A 22,195-nucleotide genomic window follows, 5' to 3' on the forward strand; every position below is an offset into this window, starting at 1 on the left:
TCGATGACCTCTCGAGGTCCCTTCCAGTCCTAGAATCTATGAATCTATGAATACTTCGTATTCAGAAGATCGTGAGGGTGCTGAAGGAGTGGAATTACCAGTTTCTGACTAGGAGACAACATCCAGTCCAGGTGTTCTGCTGCCCAGGTCATTTGAACATGTCTTCCTGTTTTTTACCCACAGTGCATTACCAAGAGCATGAAGCTGGCTGGCTTTGGCTCCTCGCTGGCGCTGCCTGACCGTGTTCTGACATTTGTCCGAGATCATCCTCTCATGGACCAGGTTGTTCACCCGCTGGAAATGGGACCCGTGCTGGTCAAGCTGGACACACAGTACCTCAGAATTGCAGTACATCGTGTCAGAAGCGTCTCTGGGCAGGAATATGATGTGCTGTACTTGGGGACCGGTGAGGGAGATGGCAGCACTGGGTGGGGACAGGAATGGACAGGCACAGGGAAAGAATGGGCACAGGTTGGGAGGGTATGGCTGTAAATCAGGTGCAGTCACCTGGGAGCAGCCACGTGGAGTGGAGAGATGATTTATTATTTGTATTGTAGCTCTTGGGAGCCCAGTCATGGACCTGGACCCCATAGTGCTAGGCACTGTACAAATGCAGAACAAACAAAAGTCCCTGCCCCAAGGAGCTTACAGTCTAAGAATAACACAAGAGATGGATACAGACAGACTGAGGGGGGAGTACCAAGAAACAGAGACAATATTGGTCAGCATGGTAGGAAGTGGGCTCAGCACACTAGCACCATTGTCAATTTTTTTCTAGACTTCACAGCAAAGGAGGGTTTTGAAGGAGGATAATGAGTTAGTTTGGGGGCTGTTTACTGGGATCATCTCCCAAGTGGGGGGGGCAGGAGGGGAGAAAGCACAAAATGTTTGTTTGAAAATGTAACAAGTGGGTGATGGAAGCTGGCATGATGGTCTGACTCGGGGCAGGAGTCAGCATTTCAGTAGTTAATGAGAGCTGATAGGTAGGGTGGGAATAGGTTGCAAAGGGCCTTGAAAGCAAAAACAAGGGCATATGTCTGAAGTGACAGAAAAGGGGGAACCAGTGGAGGTATGTGGGGAGGGGCTGGCATGGTCAAAGCAATGGGCTAGGAAAACAATATTTGCAGCAGCATTCTGAATGGTGTACGTTGGGCAAGACTACATTTGTCGAGGCCAGGGAGAAGGATGTTCAGTAATGGAGACGTGCGAGAACCAGAGCCCAGATGAGAATTTTAGCCGTGTGGGTGGGCAGGAGAGCCCATATGTTAGAGACATTATATAGAAAGAATCTGCAAGACATAGACATGGTATGACCTCTCTCTAGGTCCTCACATCCAGAGTCAAAGGTGACCTCTGCGTTACGGGACTGAGTGGCAGGCAGATGCTGATGTTGTCCGCAGTGATGGAGAGAGGAGGTGTCAGGGAGGGCTTGAGATGCAGGCTGGGGGTCAGCTATCTGAGGTGAGAGCAAGAATGGCCACCCCCTGGCATGGGAGCTGAGGCCCTTTTGGGAAGGGACAGTTGTGGAGCTTGTTTCTGCTGCTGTGGCACCAGATGGTGGTGCTGATCTAATCTCTTCCCCTGCTCTGGCCTTCTCTTTGCAGAGGATGGACATTTGCACAAAGCAGTGAAGATTGCCCAAAAAGCTGTCATTATTGAGGATCTGACACTGTTCCCAGAGCCCCAGCCAATTCAGAACCTGCAGCTCTACCAGGTGAGGGAACAAGCCCCTGGGTGCCTGGAGCTAGCACTGGCTAGGCTGGCATGTTCCAAGAACTGATGTACACGTGGTATTTGAAAAGGAAACTGACACGTACAGGGTGGGAAAATGTGGGTCTGGTGGATCAAATCCAAAAAGTGGCTGCCTGGCCCCAGCCTTCCTTATCCCTGATTCACTGGTAAATGAGGTTTACTGGGTTCCATTGCTCCCTGTTGGTGAGGGTAATAGATTCCTCCCTTACCCAGACACCCCTGGTTATCTGCCTGAGTGCTTATACTGTGCTCAGCACCATGGCAACTGTACATCTTACAGGTTATATATTAAAAGTTCCATGGAATCTTGTTTCTCTTCCCCTTGCCCCTGTCGGCTGGTTGCTGTATGAACAGTGGTCACGTGAGTTTAATATGTGGTCCTGGCAGCACTGAGATTTGTGCTGGGAGTGACTTCCGCAGCTGTGGCCTACTGGCCACAAAAGTGCTATCCTTACGCTCATGGGCCTTCCCTTTGTGGCTGGCGGCTCCAGCGGTATATAGGTGTCATGGTGTCGTCCAGGGCAGGGAAAGAGTTTCTCAGGTACCTTGGGCCAACTTCCTGATCCCAGACTCAGTGTGAGGTGGGGAGACAGGTCAGCTGCATTGGCCCTGTCTGCAGTTCCTTTCTCAGGTCCTTGCAGGTATACAGGCTCTTCCTCTAGTCTCCATTCACTCACAGGGAGCGTTTTGTTCAGCTGAGAGTGGACATTACCCACAATACATTAGACTTCTCTGCCCTAATGATCACACCCTTAATCTTTTCACCTCATTGTCAGGAGACTGTTCAGTTCTCTGTATCTGGGTCATAGATTGCTATTCTGAGAGTTACCATATGGATGGATCCATGCTTGGCACTGAACTGGAGCTCTTAGAAGAGCAGTTTCTATTGGGCTGGGCACGTGCTCCTTTGTGAATCCAAATCTTTAGTTCAAGAGATGTGGCTGTGACCCCATCCAGCTCCTTTCTTGCTGCTGCAGTGCAGCATGCCATAGTCTGGTGGAGGTGCTAGCATTGAGGTGGCTCTGCTGTCTCTCCCTTGGGAGTTCCTGTTTGAGGATGTCTTCCTATTCATTGTGCAGTTTGCTGACTCACAGCTTTCGCATCAGTCTCACTTCCCCCTTCACCCATCCCTAGAGAGACAACTCCCACTCAAAATGTTGTTCAAGTGGCTGGCTATATCTTCCACTTGTTGTATTGCACTCCTCCTCACACCAGAGAGGAGGAGTGTCCCATTGGCTGATCCCTGCCTGATTTGTGAAGGAGGTGATAGGAAACTGCACAAAGTGGGAGGAATGCAAAGATCTATGCAGGAGAGGCACCCAGAGGCTCATGGGATTATAGAGCCTGCATGCATGATTGTCAAAGGGACCCTTCTAGGGGCCCAGATTTAGTCTCTCAGACTGCATGGAGATTTTTCAAAGCACAATGTGGGCAGTGCTTGGTCTTTGAAAATCTACTATCAGCACTGAGCGCCTGGTGCCTCGGCCTTAGGGGACCTTGATGCTGTGATGCTGTACTCCCTGTTTCTAAACGTCACTGCTTCCCCATTGCACTCTGCCACCAAGGCTGCTCAAGATACTTCAGCAAGGGGTGCATGGTGTTGACGGGGATGGCATAATGACTGCACCAGCCCGTCAAATGATAGAAAAGCCTCAGAAATCAATGGGGTGGGGAGGGAACTGGTCACTGGGGTGTAAGTGATTCCCAGATGTACAGATTTCAAGGGCAGAAGGGATCTCTGCTCATGTAATCTGACCTCCTGTGTAGCACTGGCCAGAAAACCTCACCCAGTAATTCCTGCATCCAGCTCATAATTTCTGTCTGAGCTAGAGTAGATCCTGTGGAGAGCCAGGCCTTGATCTGAAGACTCCAAGTGATGGAGAATGCACCACATCCCTCAGTCAGTTGTTCCAGTGGTTAATTCCCCTTACTGTTAAACAAAATATTTGCCCCTTATTTCTACTCTGAGTTTATCTAGCTTCATCTTCTGGCCCCTGGACCATGTCGAAGGAAACTTGCCCTTTATTTGTTACATAGAGCAGCCTGAGTATTTGGTTATTAGAGAAGTTATCAACCTCTGCATGTCACATCCATCCATTGTATTCATGGAGTAGGGAAGTGTCCTATGTTCTGTCCTTGGACCCCTGAGGAGGACAGTGCAGTTCCCCCCACTGACGGAAAATCCCACCTGATCTAGAAGTTCACGTACCCTGTGTGACATAACAAGCCGTACATACACCCTGCTTGCTGCGCCACTGTGATGTTCCCCTGGTGTTATCTGGACCGGTGATCTGCTAGGTCACTCCAATCCTTGACTCTGGGAGCCAGCCTTACCCTGCTCTGCTGTGAAAACCTCCACTCCTGGGTTATTCCCGTACAGCCTCTAGCATGTAAGCTGCTCCCAGCTACATGAGTGAGCACTTTTGGCCAGCCGCTGCTTGGATTGTGCAATCGATTGTGGATTGTGCAGCTAACCAATATCTCCGGTCCCAGACACAACCCTAGGAACCTCCATCTTGCAGTGTCCAAGGGGAGTTTCTGACATGCTTCAAACCAAATGCACTGCTTCAGGTAGAATAAACAAACACATTCATTAACTACAAAAGATAGATTTTAAGTGATTCTAAGTCAAAGCACAAGAAGTCAGATTTGGTCAAATGAAATAAAAGCAAAACACATTCTAAGCTGATCTTAACACTTTCAGTGCCCTTACAAACTTAGATGCGTCTAACCACAGGCTGGCTGGTTGCCCTTCAACCAGGCTCTCCTCTTTGATCAGCGCTTCAGTCGCTTGGTGGTGGTAGAGCATGGCAAACATCTCTCCCTTTTATCATGTCCTTTCTTCCCTCTTGGCTTTGCCCCCCCCTTCAGAGTCAGGTGAGCATTACCTCATCGCAGTCCCAAACTGACCAAGGGAAGGGGGGTGACTCGCTTGAGAGTCCAACAGATCCTTTGTTGCTGCCTAGGCCAGTGTCCTTTGTTCCTGTGAGGCTGGGCTGGGTTTGTCCCATACATGCCCTGATGAGGTGTGAACTGCCTCTCTGCTCCTGTAGAGTTTTGCCTGGGCTTGTTTTAAGCCATGAGGACACATTTTCAGCCTCATAACTATATACATGAAATTACAACCTATAACATTACTGTAACAACAATGCTCAGTGCATCATGAACCTTCCGAAGACACCCGGCATGACAAACTTTGCATTGGATACCACACAATCATATAATAAGGATTAACATGGGAGTGCTGGGTGTTCCCCTGGGGTACAGAGCATCACACTCTGCAGGTCACATCATTTCAAAGCCCCCTAGGCAAAGAGGCAGCAAACTTGCTGATGCCAGTCACATCCCTCAGAGGACCCAGAGGCAAAGAAGAATGCTGTGCTGACCCTGTCTAGGATGTAGAGGAGCCTCTCTCCTGCTCCCCTTTAAAGTCATGAGGTGCTGGATGGCTTCAGGGATGAGCCTGCATCTCTGTGAGGACCTTGTTACGGGAGGGTGATAGTACCTATCACTTAGACTTTGCCCTGTTGTCCTCCCTTGGAGTGCTCATTGGGCAACTTGGGCACAAACAACCCCCGACTTTGAAAATCTGGGTGCTCAGTTCCCACCTCAGCCCATCTATTGTGCCCAAGATACTCTTTGTACATAGCCAAACTTTGCAAATGTTGGTTTTCACCTTCTGTTCTCTCTCGCTACCTTTGTAGAGCTGGTTGTATGTAGGGTCCTCTACTGAAGTGACTCAGGTCAACACAACAGACTGTGAGCGATACAAGAGCTGCATCGAGTGTGTCCTGGGCAGAGACCCCTCTTGTGCCTGGAGCAGAGAGCTGGGTGCTTGTATACGCCACCAGGGACAAAGCGGGTAAGTGACTTGCCTCCATTTCCTATTGTCACCAAAGGACCCATGAAAAATAAAACCTCGACCTTGAGGGATTGCTGCCGCCGCTGATTGCCTATAGCCTGGATGGTGACATCTTTTCCCTGAAATCTGACCTCTGCAAATCGCCTGTCCCCACCTCTGCAACATTGCCATTTGCAACACCTGCGACTTTAAGATCCCCATCGTGGGTCCCATCTCCTCTGTCCAGGGCCATTTCAGCTTCCTGCCCTCTGACCTCCCTGAGCTCCAGCCCTTCTAATGCCAACTTGTCCAGAATGCTGCTTCCCACCTTCACTCCACCCCCTTCACTCTGCCAGTGATACCAGCCTAGATACCCTATTTGTCTACTTCTCCCATAGCCCTCTAAATTCTTTCTTCCACACCATCACAATGCATGGAACCTGAAAGGATCTGTAAGGTCTGTACTCTCTCCTTAATCAAAGCCCTATCTGCCTACATGAATAGAGCCAAAACTGACTGTCAGTCTGAAGTGGCTAATGAATGTGGGTGCCAACCGCAGGGCAGACTGTTACAAACCAGGACACAAACTGCAAACTGGTAGAGTGATCTATAATTAGAGTTCACCAACTAACAATCAAGTGTGAATTCCTCAAGCACTTATAACAGACTTAACGTGGAGTCAGACAGCCCCCTTGGGCACTCCATCTGTCTTGCAACAAAGCATGCCTTTGTGATAGATGGTCTGTTACACCAAAAATCACAGCGATATTCAGGTTACTCCCAGTCACTTACCCCAGTTGTACCTTAGATCCAATTGCACCTTAGATCTCTTACCAAAGACAACACTTGTAGCCAATCCTATATTAAACTAACTGAAGGTTTATTAACTAGGAAAAGGAAATCTGGCTGGTAGAAGAATAGGCATCTTCGGTATTTCCTTGTCTGGGCTGGAGGTGTCCAGCAGACTTACAATAATGGAATACAAATTGGCCTGACCGCACCCCGTGTACCTCTCCTCGTCACCTTATCGAAGGACTAGTTCAGATGTATCCTGTGTTGTATAAATTAGAAGGGACTTTAAAGGTGTCCTGTATCAGAGGGGTAGCTGTGTTAGTCTGTATCCACAAAAACAACGAGGAGTCCGGTGGCACCTTAAAGACTAACAGATTTATTTGTGCATAAGCTTTCGTGGGTAAAAAACTCACTTCTTCAGATGCATGGAGCCTCGTTTTTTTTAAAGGTGTTCTAGGGATGTTAAATCATATAATATTACAGTTCTTCTTTAAGTGGCCTCTGCATATTCACACTTATGGTATATAGCAGCCCTGCCATCAAGCTGCAGAATTTTTCTAATAAGCAGTGTCCATTGGGGCCTCTTATCTCTTCCCCCATGGAGGGAGGGAGGGATAGCTCAGTTTGAGCATTGGCCTGCTAAACCCAGGGTTGTGAGTTCAAGCCTTGAGGGGGCCACTTAGGGATCTGGGGCAAAATCACTACTTGGTCCTGCTAGTGAAGGCAGGGGGCTGGACTCGATGACCTTTCAAGGTCCCTTCCAGTTCTAGGAGATAGGATATCTCCATTATTTATCATTTATACTGGGGCGTTAGAGGAGTGTCCCCAGCCACTCTCCAATTCATTTTTAATCACCAAAGGTGCAGCAGGCTTAGCTCACATGCAGTGTCCTCAACTTTTCCCTTGTCACTTTTGATTCTGCCTTTGGGGGCCATTTCCATTTTAGATAGAGTAACAGTGGAAATTTCTTCAGTTTGAAATGAGCACCAGGCACCGGTGGGCTGTCTCAAAGCCCCCTACTGATGAAGGAGGTTCCTCAAGCCCAATTGGCAGTGTGTAAGTCTAGCAACTACTTTTGACATCTGCTAGCCTTAAGTGACTCTGTGCTCAGTGTGGAGAAGGTGGGAATTGTAATATTTTTATGAGCAATGTGTGACTCAGTTTATCCACTCATTTTGTGCTGTTGCCCACTGGGGCTGAAGGAGATAAAATTCTCCTCTGGGACAAAGAGAATAAGAGCTAGGTGGTGGAGGCAAGCATAGATGAAGGAACTATCAAGGAATCTCAGTATATGAATGGAGACAAGGGGAGCACCTGACAGCCAAGGAAGAGGTGGAAACAGCAGGGCTGCAACTTGGAATAGTGGCAGGAGGTTTCAAATGACTGTGTGAAGAACTGGTCAGATAGACACACAAGGAGACAGAGGGCCATAGACAAAGACAAGGTGGATTCCAGGAAGGCATGGAGTAATAAGGCAGTTGCTTTTGCCAGTAGTAACTCTGTCTTAAGTTGACTTTTCCATGCTAGCCTAAGTAATCTCAGATGTTGTGTTTCAGTTGACTAATAAATGCTCCTGTTTTGAAAAGGCTGCCCCGTGTCACTGTAAATACTCACTGGTTGCTTTGCTTCTTGAAGATGCAGAAGCTTAAAGGCTTCTGAACTCCATGTAAGAGTGCACAGTGAGAATCGGGCTGTTGGAGGCCGAAGGTGCAGTTTTGGAGCCATGGGGCTGCATGGCTCACCCTTGTAAAAAGTTAAGCCCAGTGCCTGGTGAATACTAAGGGTTAGGGTGTTTCCAAAAGGGACTGAAGGAAGGCCAGGATACAACAAACCCTGTATAGATCTATGACACTCAGCTTAAGCAGTATCCCTCTCCCTGGTCTTATCCAGGTGAGCCTGGTGCTGAGGGCCTGGTGCCATTTGGCACCAAGATCCCTGAATGTGTCCAGGTTAACCTGTTCATTCCAGAGTTCCAGAACTGTCAATGCAGCACCAAGGTTTCTAGATTCCTCCAGGTCAACCTATATGTTGCCAAGGTCCCAGCACAACACTGATGCAGTGGGTTGCTCTATTCAGCACTGAGGTCCCGGCACCACTGATAGCTTAGATCCCTGGGTCTCTGGTGCCATCAGTTCAGTGTCACAGTTCTCAAGTCCCTCTGGGTTGATCTAGTTTGTCCTCAACATCCTGGCACCATCCCCAGATCCATCCAAGTCAACTGAGTTCACTGCCTGTGATCCAGCATCATGAACCCCGGTGAACCACTTGATGGAAGTGTTCCAGTGCCTATTACATATGGCATTAATGTTCCCACAACAATCTGGGTCATCTAAGGTTTTGACCCCGTTAGCTAGGGTACCACTAGTCTAAAGGAGTCCAGCACCAATATAAAAGAGTGTTAGGTCTTTTGGTCCTTCTTGGTGCATGGGCCTATTGCTGAGAACTTGGCACAATAAACTGTGACTCTTGCTTCAAGTGGCTCGGGAGCAGTATAAACAGCACTAAGGTGGACTTTAGTTGAAGCGTACTGTACCCAACTCTGTGGTCTATAGAATCTATATGAGCCAACATAGGTCAGTAGGAAGATTCAGCACCAATAACTTGGGTAAACCACTTGACAAAGCAGTTTGGTGCCCAATATAAACAATACTCAAATTCCCATATTTGCTCAGTATAACTGGATCTGATGTCAGCATGATTCGCTGTCTATGAAGTACCAGTTGCTAAAGGAGTCTTATTCCCTATATCCGTGTCACCAAGGTTTCCTGATTTGTCACAGATTCAGGAGAATCACATATTTTGATGCTTTAGGTCTAGCATAAGTGGCTTATAGGCCCCCAAACATATCTACATTGTTTGGGTCAGAGAATCTGGCAGCATTGACTGTTGCCACCTATAAGAAAAATAAAATAGTTCCCTGATTGCCTAGGGACTGCTGTTAGTGCCCCTAAAAAAAATCTGGGCCTACTATCCTGGTCTCCTTTTAAATACTACTGAGGGATGCTGTCTTTTGATGGCTTACTCCCAGAGTCTGCAGGGATCATCAGATGAAGCTCTAAGATGATTTTGTGGGAGTCCCTCCAGAGGAAATCAGTAGAGCTACAAAAGTTCTGACGAGTATCTGGAATCATAGAATCATAGAATATCGGGGTTGGAAGGGACCTCAGGAGGTCATCTAGTCCAACCCCCTGCTCAAAGCAGGACCAATTCCCAACTAAATCATCCCAGCCAGGGCTTTGTCAAGCCGGGCCTTAAAAACCTCCAAGGAAGGAGACTCCACCACCTCCCTAGGTGAGCTCAGAAACCTTTCCCTGGATTCTCTAACCCTATTCTTGAGTGCTGAAACGTCCTTGGCACTGAAACCTTTGGAAACCCACCCTCAAGCCAGACTAACATGGCCCCGGAACATACTGACTCTAATACAGTGTACCACCAGTTGTTGGTTAAGACTTCTAAACTAAGGTTAATGCCAAAGCTCTGATTGCCTTAAGACATTTAGGGTCCAAACACTGGCATTTGTGCTCTATTTCTGAAGTTCACTCATAAAGAGCTTTCTTAGAATCTGTACCACTAACATCTGCCAGTGCAGGATCACTCGTTCTTTCTGTGATATCCCCTGGGTCCCCAGGAACCACAAGTAAATAAATACATTTTGGCAGCCATGCCTGGAGCCACTCTGCCTTAACACCAAAGTTCGCTGTTCTAATCAGATTGTGTTTTCTGGTGCCTGTACCCTTACGCTTTAGTCCTGCAACCTATTCAGTGGCGATCATCATCAAATCATTAAAAAAGGGATAGAGAATCATAGAATATCAGGGTTGGAAGGGACCTCAGGAGGTCATCTAGTCCAACCCCCTGCTCAAAGCAGGATCAATCCCCATACAGATTTTTGCCCCAGATCCCTAAATGGTCCCCCTCAAGGATTGAACTCACAACCCTGGGTTTAGCAGGCCAATGTTCAAACCACTGAGCTATCCCTCCCCCCATGGAGGGATAAGATGGAGAATATCTTATTGCCCTTATATAAATCCATGGTACGCCCACATCTTGAATACTGCGTACAGATGTGGTTTCCTCATCTCAACAAAAATACACTGGCATTAGAAAAGGTTCACAGAAGGGCAACTAAAATGATTAGGGCTTTGGAACGGGTCCCATATGAGGAGAGATTAAAGAAGCTAGGACTTTTCAGCTTGGAAAAGAGGAGACTAAGGGGGGATATGATAGAGGTATATAAAATCATGAGTGGTCTGGAGAAAGTGAGTAAGAAAAAGTTATTTACTTGTTCCCATAATATAAGAACTAGGGGCCACCAAACGAAATTAATGGGCAGCAGGTTTAAAACAAATAAAAGGAAGTATTTCTTCACACAATGCAGTGTCAACCTGTGGAACTCCTTGCCAGAGGAGGTTGTGAAGGCTAGGACTATAGCAGGGTTTAAAAAAGAACGAGATAAATTCATGGAGGTTAAGTCCATTAATGGCTATTAGCCAGGATGGGTAAGGAACAGTGTCCCTAGCCTCTGTTTGTCAGAGGGTGGAGATGGATGGCAGGAGAGAGATAATTCTCAAATAATTTTGAATTTAGCCTAACCTGAGAACTCAGGAAGCTACAATACCCAGTGAGAAAGCACTTAACTTCTAAAGCTAGGATTACCACTGAAATTAAGAACTCCAATTGCTCAGAATTGTTGGTGTGGAGTGCTGTTCCTTGGTCCCAGCACAGGAAAATCGCTACCTAATGTCACACCTATAAAGTAACATTTGCATTTTATAACCTTTTATCATGGGACAAACTCCAGCTTTTATATCGGTCCAACTAGCTATATGTATCCATTGGATGCTTTCCTTTTAAAGCAGTTCAAAAAAAATGAGATGGGGAGAGAATACTGCTATCTATCTCAGACATCAGTGTGTCCATGTCTGTATACGGATTCTTTTGGTCAACAGGCAGGTTCCTTACTAGTGTAACTGGGTTTTACCTTTATTCAGCCTCCATACGACTGATTGCAAAGGAATCATACTTTATTGATGCTATTTACTCCCAAGCTACTTGTGTCTCAGGTCATGCAAGATGCAGAAAGTGAAGATAACACATGCTCCTAAGGGAATTTCTTTCTCTCCTCCCTGACCATCTACAGTAATATTTGCAGATGGTGACTGGAATGGTAGAACGGTTCATCTTGTTATCCAACCTTTTTAAGGTTCATATACTCTGTAGAAGGTGAAAGCTCCATGTTAGTGTTCTGGAGTTGAAAGCTATTTGTCTTGCCTGCAAGACATTCTCCCTTTGATCAAGACCAGAAACTCATCTGCCAAAAGCACGAATGTCATACATAGGTCTCAGGCTACTATTATATATTATTGGTCTGCTTCGAGTGATTGTGTATGTATCGATCCACCTCCGGTGTGTGCATGCCCAAGGTACTTGAGCCAAATAATTTTAGTCAGCAGTACTTGTTGGGGTGCCATATGTCCCCTGAGTGTCCCCATGCCTCCAACAAGGGCATAAAGGGCTGGGCTGTCCTGACCCTTCTCAGTTCTTCTCACCGCCTGTGGCTATAAGTTGGAGCTCCTTGTGAGCCTCAAGCTCACTTTTCCACCTAGGTTCTCATTACTCTTCATGTGTAAATAGTTGAGTGTTTAGGCTTAGAGTAAATGGATAGTGTTTGTTTCCTTTATCTGTTCCTGGGTGAGAAAGCTTTTCTTTGTTTGTGGAGGTGGTGCTCCAGTACCACATTACTATGGAGAAAAGAATTCTCTCTATCACATGAGGCAGTTATGCGCTCATTGCTTCATTTGGATATGTAAGAGACAAGAGCAGCATTTGCAACTCTTCTACTAGGAGAAAGTCGAAATACCATGAGCCTCATCTGAGGGAGTACCTTGTGGAAAAATCTATGCATCCAATCTCAGATCCAGACCATTGTGGACCTGAGCAAGCTGATTACTCCTCCTACAGATTTGCTCCGGCTGCTCCTTCTTCCGCTTCTGAGGCTATGTCTACACTACCGCGGTAAGTCGACTTACGTTACACAATTCCAGCTATGTGAATAACGTAGCTGGAGTCAATGTAGCTTAGGTCAACTTACTGCGGTGTCTACACTGCACTACACTTATCTTACACTTCTCGTTCCCGGTAGAATACCGGGGTCAACCACAGAGCGCTCTGTCGTCGACTTTGCGGGTCTTCATTAGACCCACTAAATCGACCTCCGGTGCATCGATTACCGGAACATTGATCTGGCGATAGCGTAGACGTAGCCTTACTCTCAGAAAGGCAAAAACCCCCGAAGGCCCACAGAGAAAAGAGGCATCACTCTCCTTCCCTAAGGCCACCCTTCAAGGACATGAAAACTTCCCGCTGTCAAAGTAAAGACTGTGTCAGGACCCAAGAAGTGCACCTCAGCCTCTCATGGGGATTCCGGCCGTTGTATTTCCACTGATGAGGCCTCTCATAAGCCTTCTGGTACTGAGATTAGAGGAAGAGCCCTGGAGTGCTGCTCTCTGGTACTTCCTATACAAATGCATTCAACTTGTGGTGTTGGCTATGGTGCCAACTTTGAGGCTGGCACTCACCATACTATCTACAACTGTGGTGCTGATGGCTCTGGCGCTGATAACCCCAGCGCCAGCATCTTCAACTTCAGCATGTACAGTGACAGTGGCATCCTGCTATCAGTACAGTCATACTGTTTTGCTTGTCAGTACTGGTCTATCCCCTCCTGCAACAGGTTGTGCTCTTGGCACTGATCACCAGCGGCACCACCTGTGCTGTCCAGGCTACCTAGCATTGCGATGGAACCATGCCACATCCACCAGAGACGACATTTTTAATTCCCCTTAATCTCAGGGCTGCAGGGAAGCTTCTCCATCCAGGTTTCAGATCTGAGTTCTCTTCTTGGGTCACTCCTGGATGACTCCTCAGCAGGACTGTCCTGTATTCCCTCAGATCCATGGCAAAAGACTTTTCTCCTTGGGGACCCAGGTTGGCCCCAGCACCCTTAGCTACCCCCCTAGCATTCCTCAAGCCACCAGATGGGTTTCAGATTCCCATTCCAAGCCCAGGTCTCCAACTCCACCACGATCCTGGAAGGCCCCTGTCCCACCTCCAGTGACGGAGCAGGCACCAGCCTGGATTCTTTGAATGAGGACCTGCAAGATACTCATTCATTTCTCATCTTTCTCACCTGATAAAGTGGTAGTGCCCAAATCATCCTCTTCTATTCCTCAGTGTGTATAAGACCTTGCAGGACCTCATGTGAAGTGTGACCTCGGCACTTGACATACAAGCAGAGGTGGTTCAGAAAACTCAGAGACATAGGACTGGATGAGACCTCGAGGTCATCTACTCCAGCCTCTTGCACTGAGGCAGGACCAAGTAAACCTAGACCATTCCTGAAGTTGTTCATGCTGCTAAGTGCTGCTGTTCTTCGAGCTCTGGTGTTAGCTGCACGAGCAGAAAGTGCAGCGTATTGATTCAGCAGACCTCGATGTTGTTCATAAAGAAAAACCACAGGCTCGATTCAGTGTCAAAGGCACTCGGGCATGTTTATTGTTGACAAAGTACAGTACTAGTGTCCCATTACAGGTGCACTAACATATGTATGCATGCAACAAGGTATATGCTGTCCCCTAGACCAGTACAAAGATGCCCCTTCTAGGACTTTTTATACATTGATACAAACAGGTTATGTATCGCACTCCATATGCTTTGTTGTTATCCTGTACCTTGTACCTGCTAGTTCGAACAAAACATCCTCATCAATTATTCCGTCTGTCCCTCCTTATCTCATGAGAGGCCTGTGTGTCCCTGTACCATCTCCTAGGAATGTGTTTACGCAGTTACTTGAGAACTCTGGGTGTTTCTGTACCATCTTCTCAGGTCAGGAGGGTGCTTACTTGGTTAGCCAATACCTGGTGTGTGCTATTTTGCCAAGGCCAGGCCTGCTGTGGTTTACAGCCTTTGGTTCACACTATTAGTTATGCCTAGGGCTCCAGCAAGGCCTATATTCCCCTCCTTTTTGTCTTTGTGGGGAGGATCTTTACCAATCATCCTGAAAAAAATCATCATAAAATCATAGGGTTAGAAGGGACCACAAGGGCCATCTACTCTAACCTCCTGCCAAGAAGCAGGATTTGTTGTATCTAAATCATCCAAGACAGATCGCTATCCAGCCTCCTTTTGAAAACCTCCAGTGAAGGAGCTTCCCAAGGTAGTCTGTTCCGTTGTCCTACAGTTCTTAGTTAGGAAGTTTTTCCTGAGATTTAATCTAATTCTGCTATGCTATTCTTTGAACCCATCGTCTCTTGTCCTGCTCTCTGTGGCAAAAAGAACAACTTTTCTCCATCTTTTTTATGGCAGCCTTTCAGGAATTTGAAAACTGCTATCATGTCCCCCCTTAATTTCCTCTTTTCCAAACCAAACATAGCCAATTCCTTCAGCCTTTGCTCATATGGCTTGCAGTCCATCCTTTTGATCATCTTTGTCACTCACCTCTGGATCCTTTCCAGCTTCTCTACATCCTTTCTATACATTAATGACTGAAATTGGACACAGTACTCCAGCTGAGGCCTAACCAGTGCCGAGTAGAGCAGTACTATCACATCCTGTGACTTGCATACTAGGCCTCTGTTAATGCAACCCAAAATTGCATTTGCTTTTTTTTTTTGTTTTGTTGCAAAAGCATAGCTGCAGACTCATGTTGAGGTTGTGATCCACCACAACTCCCAGATCCTTTTCAGCAGTTCTCCTGCCAAGCCAGTTATTTGTGCATTTGGTTTGTCTTCCCTAAGTATAGCACCTTACATTTGTCTTTGTTGAATTTCCTTTTGTTGTCTATAGCGCAGTTCTCCAATTTATAAAGATGCCTCTGAATTTTAGCTTTCTCCTCCAAAGTGTTGGCCAGCCCACCTAACTTTGTGTCATCTACAAACTTGATCAGTATGCTCTCTATTCCTACAACTAGGTCATTAATAAATATGCTAAACAACACTGGAACTAGAACAGATCTCTGTGGAACCCCACTTGAGACCTCCTTCCAAACTGACATCATTCCATTAATAGTTACTCTTTGTTTGTGGTTGTTTAACCATTATGTGTCCACTTGATGGTAGTTCTGCCGAGCCCGCATTTCTCTATCATACCTATCAGAATGTCATGTGGGATTATGTCAAAAGCCTTGCTGAAGTCCAAGTATATTATGTCCACCGCATTCCCCCTATCCACCAAACCAGTTACCCTGTCAAAGAAGGATATCAAGTTGGTTTGGCATGATTTGTTCTTAGTAAATCTATGCTGGGTGCTAGTGATCACCCCTTCATCCTCCAGATAGTCACAAATTGAATGTTTTATACATTGCTCTCGTAGCTTCCCAGGTATCGAGGTCAGGCTGACTGGTCATAGTTCCCTGGCTCCTCCGTTTCCCCCTTTTTAAAGATGGGCACTACCGTAGCCTTTTTCCAGTCTTCCGGGACCTCTCCTGTTATCCATGAGTTTGCAAATATTCTTGCCAGTGGCTCCGAGATTTCTTCAGCTAATTCCTTCAGTACCCTGGGGTGAATAGCATCAAGCCCCACTGACTTGAATTCATTCAAATTGGTCAGAAGATCTCTGATGTGTTCTTTAATTATCCCGATCTGCATCCCTTCCCCTTCACTGTCTATAGTAACTTCACTAGTCGTCGGGTCACGTTATTTCTTGTGAAATGACTGAAGCAAAATAGGCATTGAGCAGCTCTGCCTTCTTATCGTCTTTGGTTACCAGCTCACCACCTCCATTAAGCAGCACGGACCCACACCATCCCTGATCTTTCTTTTTTGTCTGACGTATTTGAAGAACCTCCTCTTGTTGTCTATAACATTCCTTGCCAGCTGTAACTCATTCTTTGCCTTGGCTTTCCTGATTTTGTCCCTACAACTTGCGCTATTCCCGTGTATACTACTTTGGTGACAGGCCCCTCCTTCCATTTCCTGTATGTATCCCTTTTGATTTTTAGATAGCTAAAAAAAAGTTGTGCAGCCACATTGGCCTCCTGTAGCTCTTATCTTTCCTCTGTATCGGAATAGCTTGATGTTTAGCCTCTAGTATTAAATCTTTTGGAAACTGCCAACCCCCTTCAACTCCTTTTCTTCCTAACTGCTCTTTCCTTGGGACCTTACCTACTATTTCTCTGAGTTGATTGATGGCCTTTCTGAGGTCCACTGTCCTTGTTTTGCTGTTCTCATGTCCTCCTTTCCTTAGGATCTTGAATTCTATCAGATCATGATCACTTCCTGTTGGTCAAAATCAGATCCAAAATGGATGACCCCCCAGTTGTTTCCTCACCTTTCTGAATCAGAAAGCTGTCCCCTACACATGCTAAGAACTTGCAGGACATATTATGTTTTGCTGTAATAGTCTTCCCAGATATCGGGGAAGTTGAAATCCCCCATTAATACTAGCTCATGTGTGTTAGCTAATCTTGTTACCTACTTGTAGAATGCCTCATCCACTTCCTCATCTTGATTTTGTGATCCGTAATAGACCCCCACCATAACATTGCTACTATTCTTTTCCCTTTTTCTCCTCACCTAGAGACTCTCAGTAGATCTGCTACTCACTTCCTCTTGGATCTCAAAGCAAGTGCATACATTCTTGACGTGCTGTGCAACACCACCTCCTTCATAATGTGTGAACTGAAAATGACTCAGTGGGCTAAACGCTGTTTGGTGGACATCTTCCTTTACCCATTCATTGATTCATGTCCAATCCCTTGTACAACCTGTGGACAGTTTCCTTTTTTCAATTGTTCTTAGTCCTATATAGTGAGCCTGGGAATGTTAGATCTGGAACTTTAGTGGAGGGTGTAGTCTTTGTATTGACCCCTGGCATCAGTGTGTATGGGATAGATATATTATAATAGATAATTGCCATATTGAATAACAATGTCCATAGATATAAGGATGACATAAGGATAACTGAAATAATAAAGGTATATTGCTAATGCTATCATTATATATTTTTAAATTTCCTCCATTACCACCGCTTTATTAATGGCCAAAGCTGATCCTTTCCCAATCTGCTGTTGTAATTTTGCCCTTTTCATTTGGGAACGCCGACAACAGCACGTTCCGATCAGGGCAATCAGTGCTCCTGCTTGCACAATCATAAGAACCAAGCTGAGTGTTCTAACTACAGGATGCAGGGTGATATCCTCTGGAATCGCCCACCAAGGTGCTGTGACCTGCTCTTAGACCTTTCCTATATCCTGCATGTATTGGCGAATAAGTTTGGCTATGGGAACCAAAGCTTCCTTTGTGCATGCCACTAAGTCATATATCTCCAGGTATAATGTCGTAATTGGGGTTAGTTAGAGTACTTATGTTGTCGGGAAGTAATGACCTCGGTGAGTATGCTGGCGTCACATCGGCCAGAAAGCATGAATTCTAATCTGGACTGTATTGGTTATATGTAGGCAAAACCCTTCTAAGTATCCCAGACAGGGGTTACCTTGCACTGTGAAACGGGAGTATCCCAAGGCCCGGACTGTGTCCTTGAGCCTACTACTTCATTCACCACTGCTGTTTGTACCAAACAAATCCAACCTTTTTCTCCACTACTGACCGTGACAGTGGCACAACGTTCACAGAGCCCATCCATGGCTCTTAGAACAACAGACCTGATTGATTTCAGAGCTTGTCTCAGTCATAAGATGAATACTAGGCTAGTGCTGCACATATGTATTATTTACAAAGGTCTCCATACTGTTAGTTTAAAATACTCTCAGAGGAGGTTTGTTCCATCTAGGGACTGCTATTAGAATTTGAATACTTCCATCCCTGTTAGAATCCAGGGTCCGGTCAAATTTGGCAAACTGTAAAAAAAATCCAGTGTGATGTGTTCTATTTTCTGTTTGAGTAGCTGTGTTATGATAAGTGACAGAGTCCTGTGGCACCTTATAGACTAACAGACGTATTGGAGCATAAGCTTTCGTGAGTGAATACCCACTTCGTCAGACGCATGTGGTGGAAATTTCCAGAGGCAGGTATAAATATGGAGGCAAGAATCAGTCTAGAGATAACGAGGTTAGTTCAATCAGGGAGGATGAGGCCCTCTTCTAGCAGTTGAGGTGTGAACCCCAAGGTTCCAGATCCAGACTAACACGGCTACCCTCTGATACTTGACACCATGCAAGGCACTGCATGTAGCCATATAGTGTGGAAATCCATCAACCTCATGAAGAAACTTATAGACTCATAGACTTTAAGGTCAGAAGGGACCATTATGATCATCTAGTCTGACCTCCTGCATGATGCAGGCCACAAAAGCTGACACACCCACTCCTGGAATAATTCTCTCCCTTGACTCAGCTGTTGAAGTCCCCAAATCATGATTTAAAGACTTCAAGTCACAGAGAATCCTCCAGCAAGCGACCCCTGCCCCATGCTGCGGAGGAAGGCGAAAAACCTCCAGGGCCTCTGCCAATCTACCCTGGAGGAAAATTCCTTCCCGACCCCAAATATGGCGATCAGCTGAACCCCGAGCATGCGAGCAAGATTCTCCAGCCAGACCCTCCGGAAAAAAGTTCTCTGTAGTAACTTTTAATATCCCATCATTGACCATTGTTACTAATTACCAGCGATGGCACGTTATCGACCTATTGACTAAAATCATGTTATCCCATCAGACCATCCCCTCCATAAACTTATCAAGCTTAATCTTAAAGCCAGAGAGGTCTTTTGCCCCCACTGTTTCCCTCGGAAGGCTGTTCCAGAACTTCACCCCTCTGATGGTTAGAAACCTTCGTCTAATTTCAAGCCTAAACTTCCCGACGGCCAGTTTATATCCATTTGTTCTTGTGTCCACATTAGTACTGAGCTGAAATAATTCCTCTCCCTCCCTGGTGTTTATCCCTCTGATATATTTAAAGAGAGCAATCATATCCCCCCTCAGCCTCCTTTTGGTTAAGGTAAACTTGCAGAAGTACAGACAGATATCATCTTCCTTTCCAAATGCAAATGGATGGACATCATACCAAATGGACGGAGGGTGAAAAATCCATTGCTATCTACATACTGCACAGACCACAGTGAGAGATTATGCCATACACTATCAAAGAAACGGAGGAACCACCTGATCAGCATCCTATACAGCAAACAGGAAAACATAAAAAAAAGAGCTCTCCAACCTGGAGACTTTCATAAATAACCAACCTTCCACACAAACGGACTTTACTAAAATAAGACAGGAGATCTACATTACACACTTCACCTCTCTACAAAGGAAAAAGGACCGTAAGCTGTCTAAAATCCTACCTGCCACATGGGGCCACAACAGTGGTACCCCTAACTCACCCAGCAATATCGTCAATTTATCCAGCTACACACTCAACCTGGCAGAAGAGTCTGTCCTATCTCGGGGACTCTCTTTTTGCCCCACCACTCCCACGAACATGATACAGTTCTGCGGTGACCTGGAAGCCTACTTTCGCTGTCTCCGACTCAAAGAATACTTTCAAGATAACACTGAACAGCGCATTGATATACAGAGACCCCCCACCAACAGCACAAGAAGAAAAACTCCATATGGACTCCTCCTGAGGGTCGAAATGACAGTCTGGACCTATACATAGAATGCTTCCGCCGACATGCACAGGCAGAAATTCTGGAAAAACATCATCACTTGCCTTATAACCTAAGTTGTGCAGAACGCAATGCCATTCACAGCCTCAGAAACAACCCTGACATTATAATTAAAGAGGCTGATAAAGGAGGTGCTGTTGTCATCATGAACAGGTCTGACTACCAAAAGGAGGCTGCCAGACAACTCTCCAATACCAAATTCTACAGGCCACTTTCCTCAGATCCCACTGAGGAATATACTAAGAAACTGCACCATCTACTCAGAACACTCCCTACACTAACACAGGAACAAATCAACATACCCTTAGAGCCCCGACCGGGGTTATTCTATCTACTACCCAAGCTCCACAAACCTGGAAATCTTGGACACTCCATCTCTGGAGTTGGCACTCTCACTGAAGGACTGTCCGGATATGTAGACTCTTTACTCAGACCCTACGCCACCAGCACTCCCAGCTATCTCCGTGACACCACTGATTTCCTGAGAAAACTACAATGCTTTGGTGATCTTCCAGAAAACACCATCCTAGCCACCATGGATGTGGAGGCTCTCTGCACAAACATCCCACACACAGATGGAATACAAGCTGTCAGGAACAGTATCCCTGATGATGCCACAGCACAACTGGTTACTGAGCTCTGTGACTTTATTCTCACGCACAATTATTTCAAATTTGGTGACAATATATACCTCCAGACCAGTGGCACTGCTATGGGCATCCACATGGCCCCACAATATGCCAACATTTTTATGGCTGACCTGGAACAACGCTTCCTCAGCTCTTGTCCACTCACGCCCCTTCTCTACCTATGCTACATTGATGACATCTTCATCATCTGGACCCATGGGAAGAAGAATCTGGAAGAATTCCACCACGACTTCAACAGCTTCCACCCCACCATCAACCTCAGCCTGGACCAATCTACACGGGAGGTCCACTTCCTAGACACCACGGGACAAATAAGTGACTGTCACGTTAACACCACCCTATACCGTAAACCCACCAACCGCTATGCCTACCTTCATGCCTCCAGCTTCCAGATACACCACACGATCCATCGTCTACAGCCAAGCGCTGAGGTATAACCGCATTTGCTCCAACCCCTCAGACAGAGACCAACACCTCCAAGATCTTCACCAAGCATTCTCAAAACTACGATACCCACACAAGGAAATAAGGAAACAAATCAGCAGAGCCAGACATGTACCCAGAAGCCTCCTGCTGCAAGACCAGCCCAAGAAAGAAACCAACAGAACTCCAGTGGCCATCACCTACAGTCCTCAGCTAAAACCTCTCCAACGCATCATCAGTGATCTACAACCCATCCTGGACAACGATCCCTCGCTTTCACAGGCCTTGGGAGGCAGGCCATTCCTCACCCACCGACAACCCGCCAACCTTAAGCATATTCTCACCAGCAACCACACACCGCACCATAGTAACTCTAACTCAGGAACCAATCCATGCAACAAACCTCGATGCCAACTCTGCCCACATATTTACACCAGCGACACCATCACAGGACCTAACCAGATCAGCCACATCATCACTGGTTCATTCACCTGCACGTCCACCAATGTAATATACGCCATCATGTGCCAGCAATGCCCCTCTGCTATGTACATCAGCCAAACTGGACAATCCCTACGTAAAAGGATAAATGGACACAAGTCAGATATTAGTAATGGCAATATACAAAAACCTGTAGAACACTTCAACCTCCCTGGACACATAATAGCAGATTTAAAGGTAGCCATCCTGCAGCAAAAAAACTCCAGGACCAGACTCCAAAGAGAAACTGCTGAACTTCAGTTCATTTGAAAATTTGAAACCATCAGCTCAGGATTAAACAAAGACTGTGATGACTAGCCAACTACAAAAGCAGTTTCTCCTCCCTTGGTGTTCACACCTCAACTGCTAGAAGAGGGCCTCATCCTCCCTGATTGAACTTACCTCGTTATCGCCAGACTGATTCTTGCCTGCATATTTATACCTGCCTCTGGAAATTTCCACCACATGTCTGACGAAGTGGGTATTCACCCACAAAAGCTTATGCTCCAATACGTCTGTTAGTCTATAAGGTGCCACAGGACTCTTTGTCGCTTTTTACAGATCCAGACTAACATGGCTACCCCTCTCATTTAGTATACTATTTTTCTTAGAAATGTGGATGTTTGAAATTAAGG

The 22,195-nt window shown here is 46.2% G+C and overlaps 1 protein-coding gene across 1 annotated transcript in view; it reads left to right on the plus strand.

The window, feature by feature from the left end:
• The window catches only part of SEMA4F (ssemaphorin 4F), a 101,944-nt gene that overhangs the window by 54,798 nt on the left and 24,951 nt on the right, over positions 1-22,195 (plus strand). The window contains exons 9-11 of the mRNA XM_024200482.3: positions 184-406; positions 1,605-1,714; positions 5,457-5,614. Coding sequence (XP_024056250.1) covers positions 184-406; positions 1,605-1,714; positions 5,457-5,614 — 491 coding nt within the window. The remainder of the gene's footprint in view (positions 1-183; positions 407-1,604; positions 1,715-5,456; positions 5,615-22,195) is intronic.

Source organism: Terrapene carolina, unplaced genomic scaffold (genome assembly GCF_002925995.2).
Source record: "Terrapene carolina triunguis isolate 2854851 unplaced genomic scaffold, T_m_triunguis-2.0 Scaffold431, whole genome shotgun sequence".
NCBI classification, from domain to species: domain Eukaryota; kingdom Metazoa; phylum Chordata; order Testudines; family Emydidae; genus Terrapene; species Terrapene triunguis.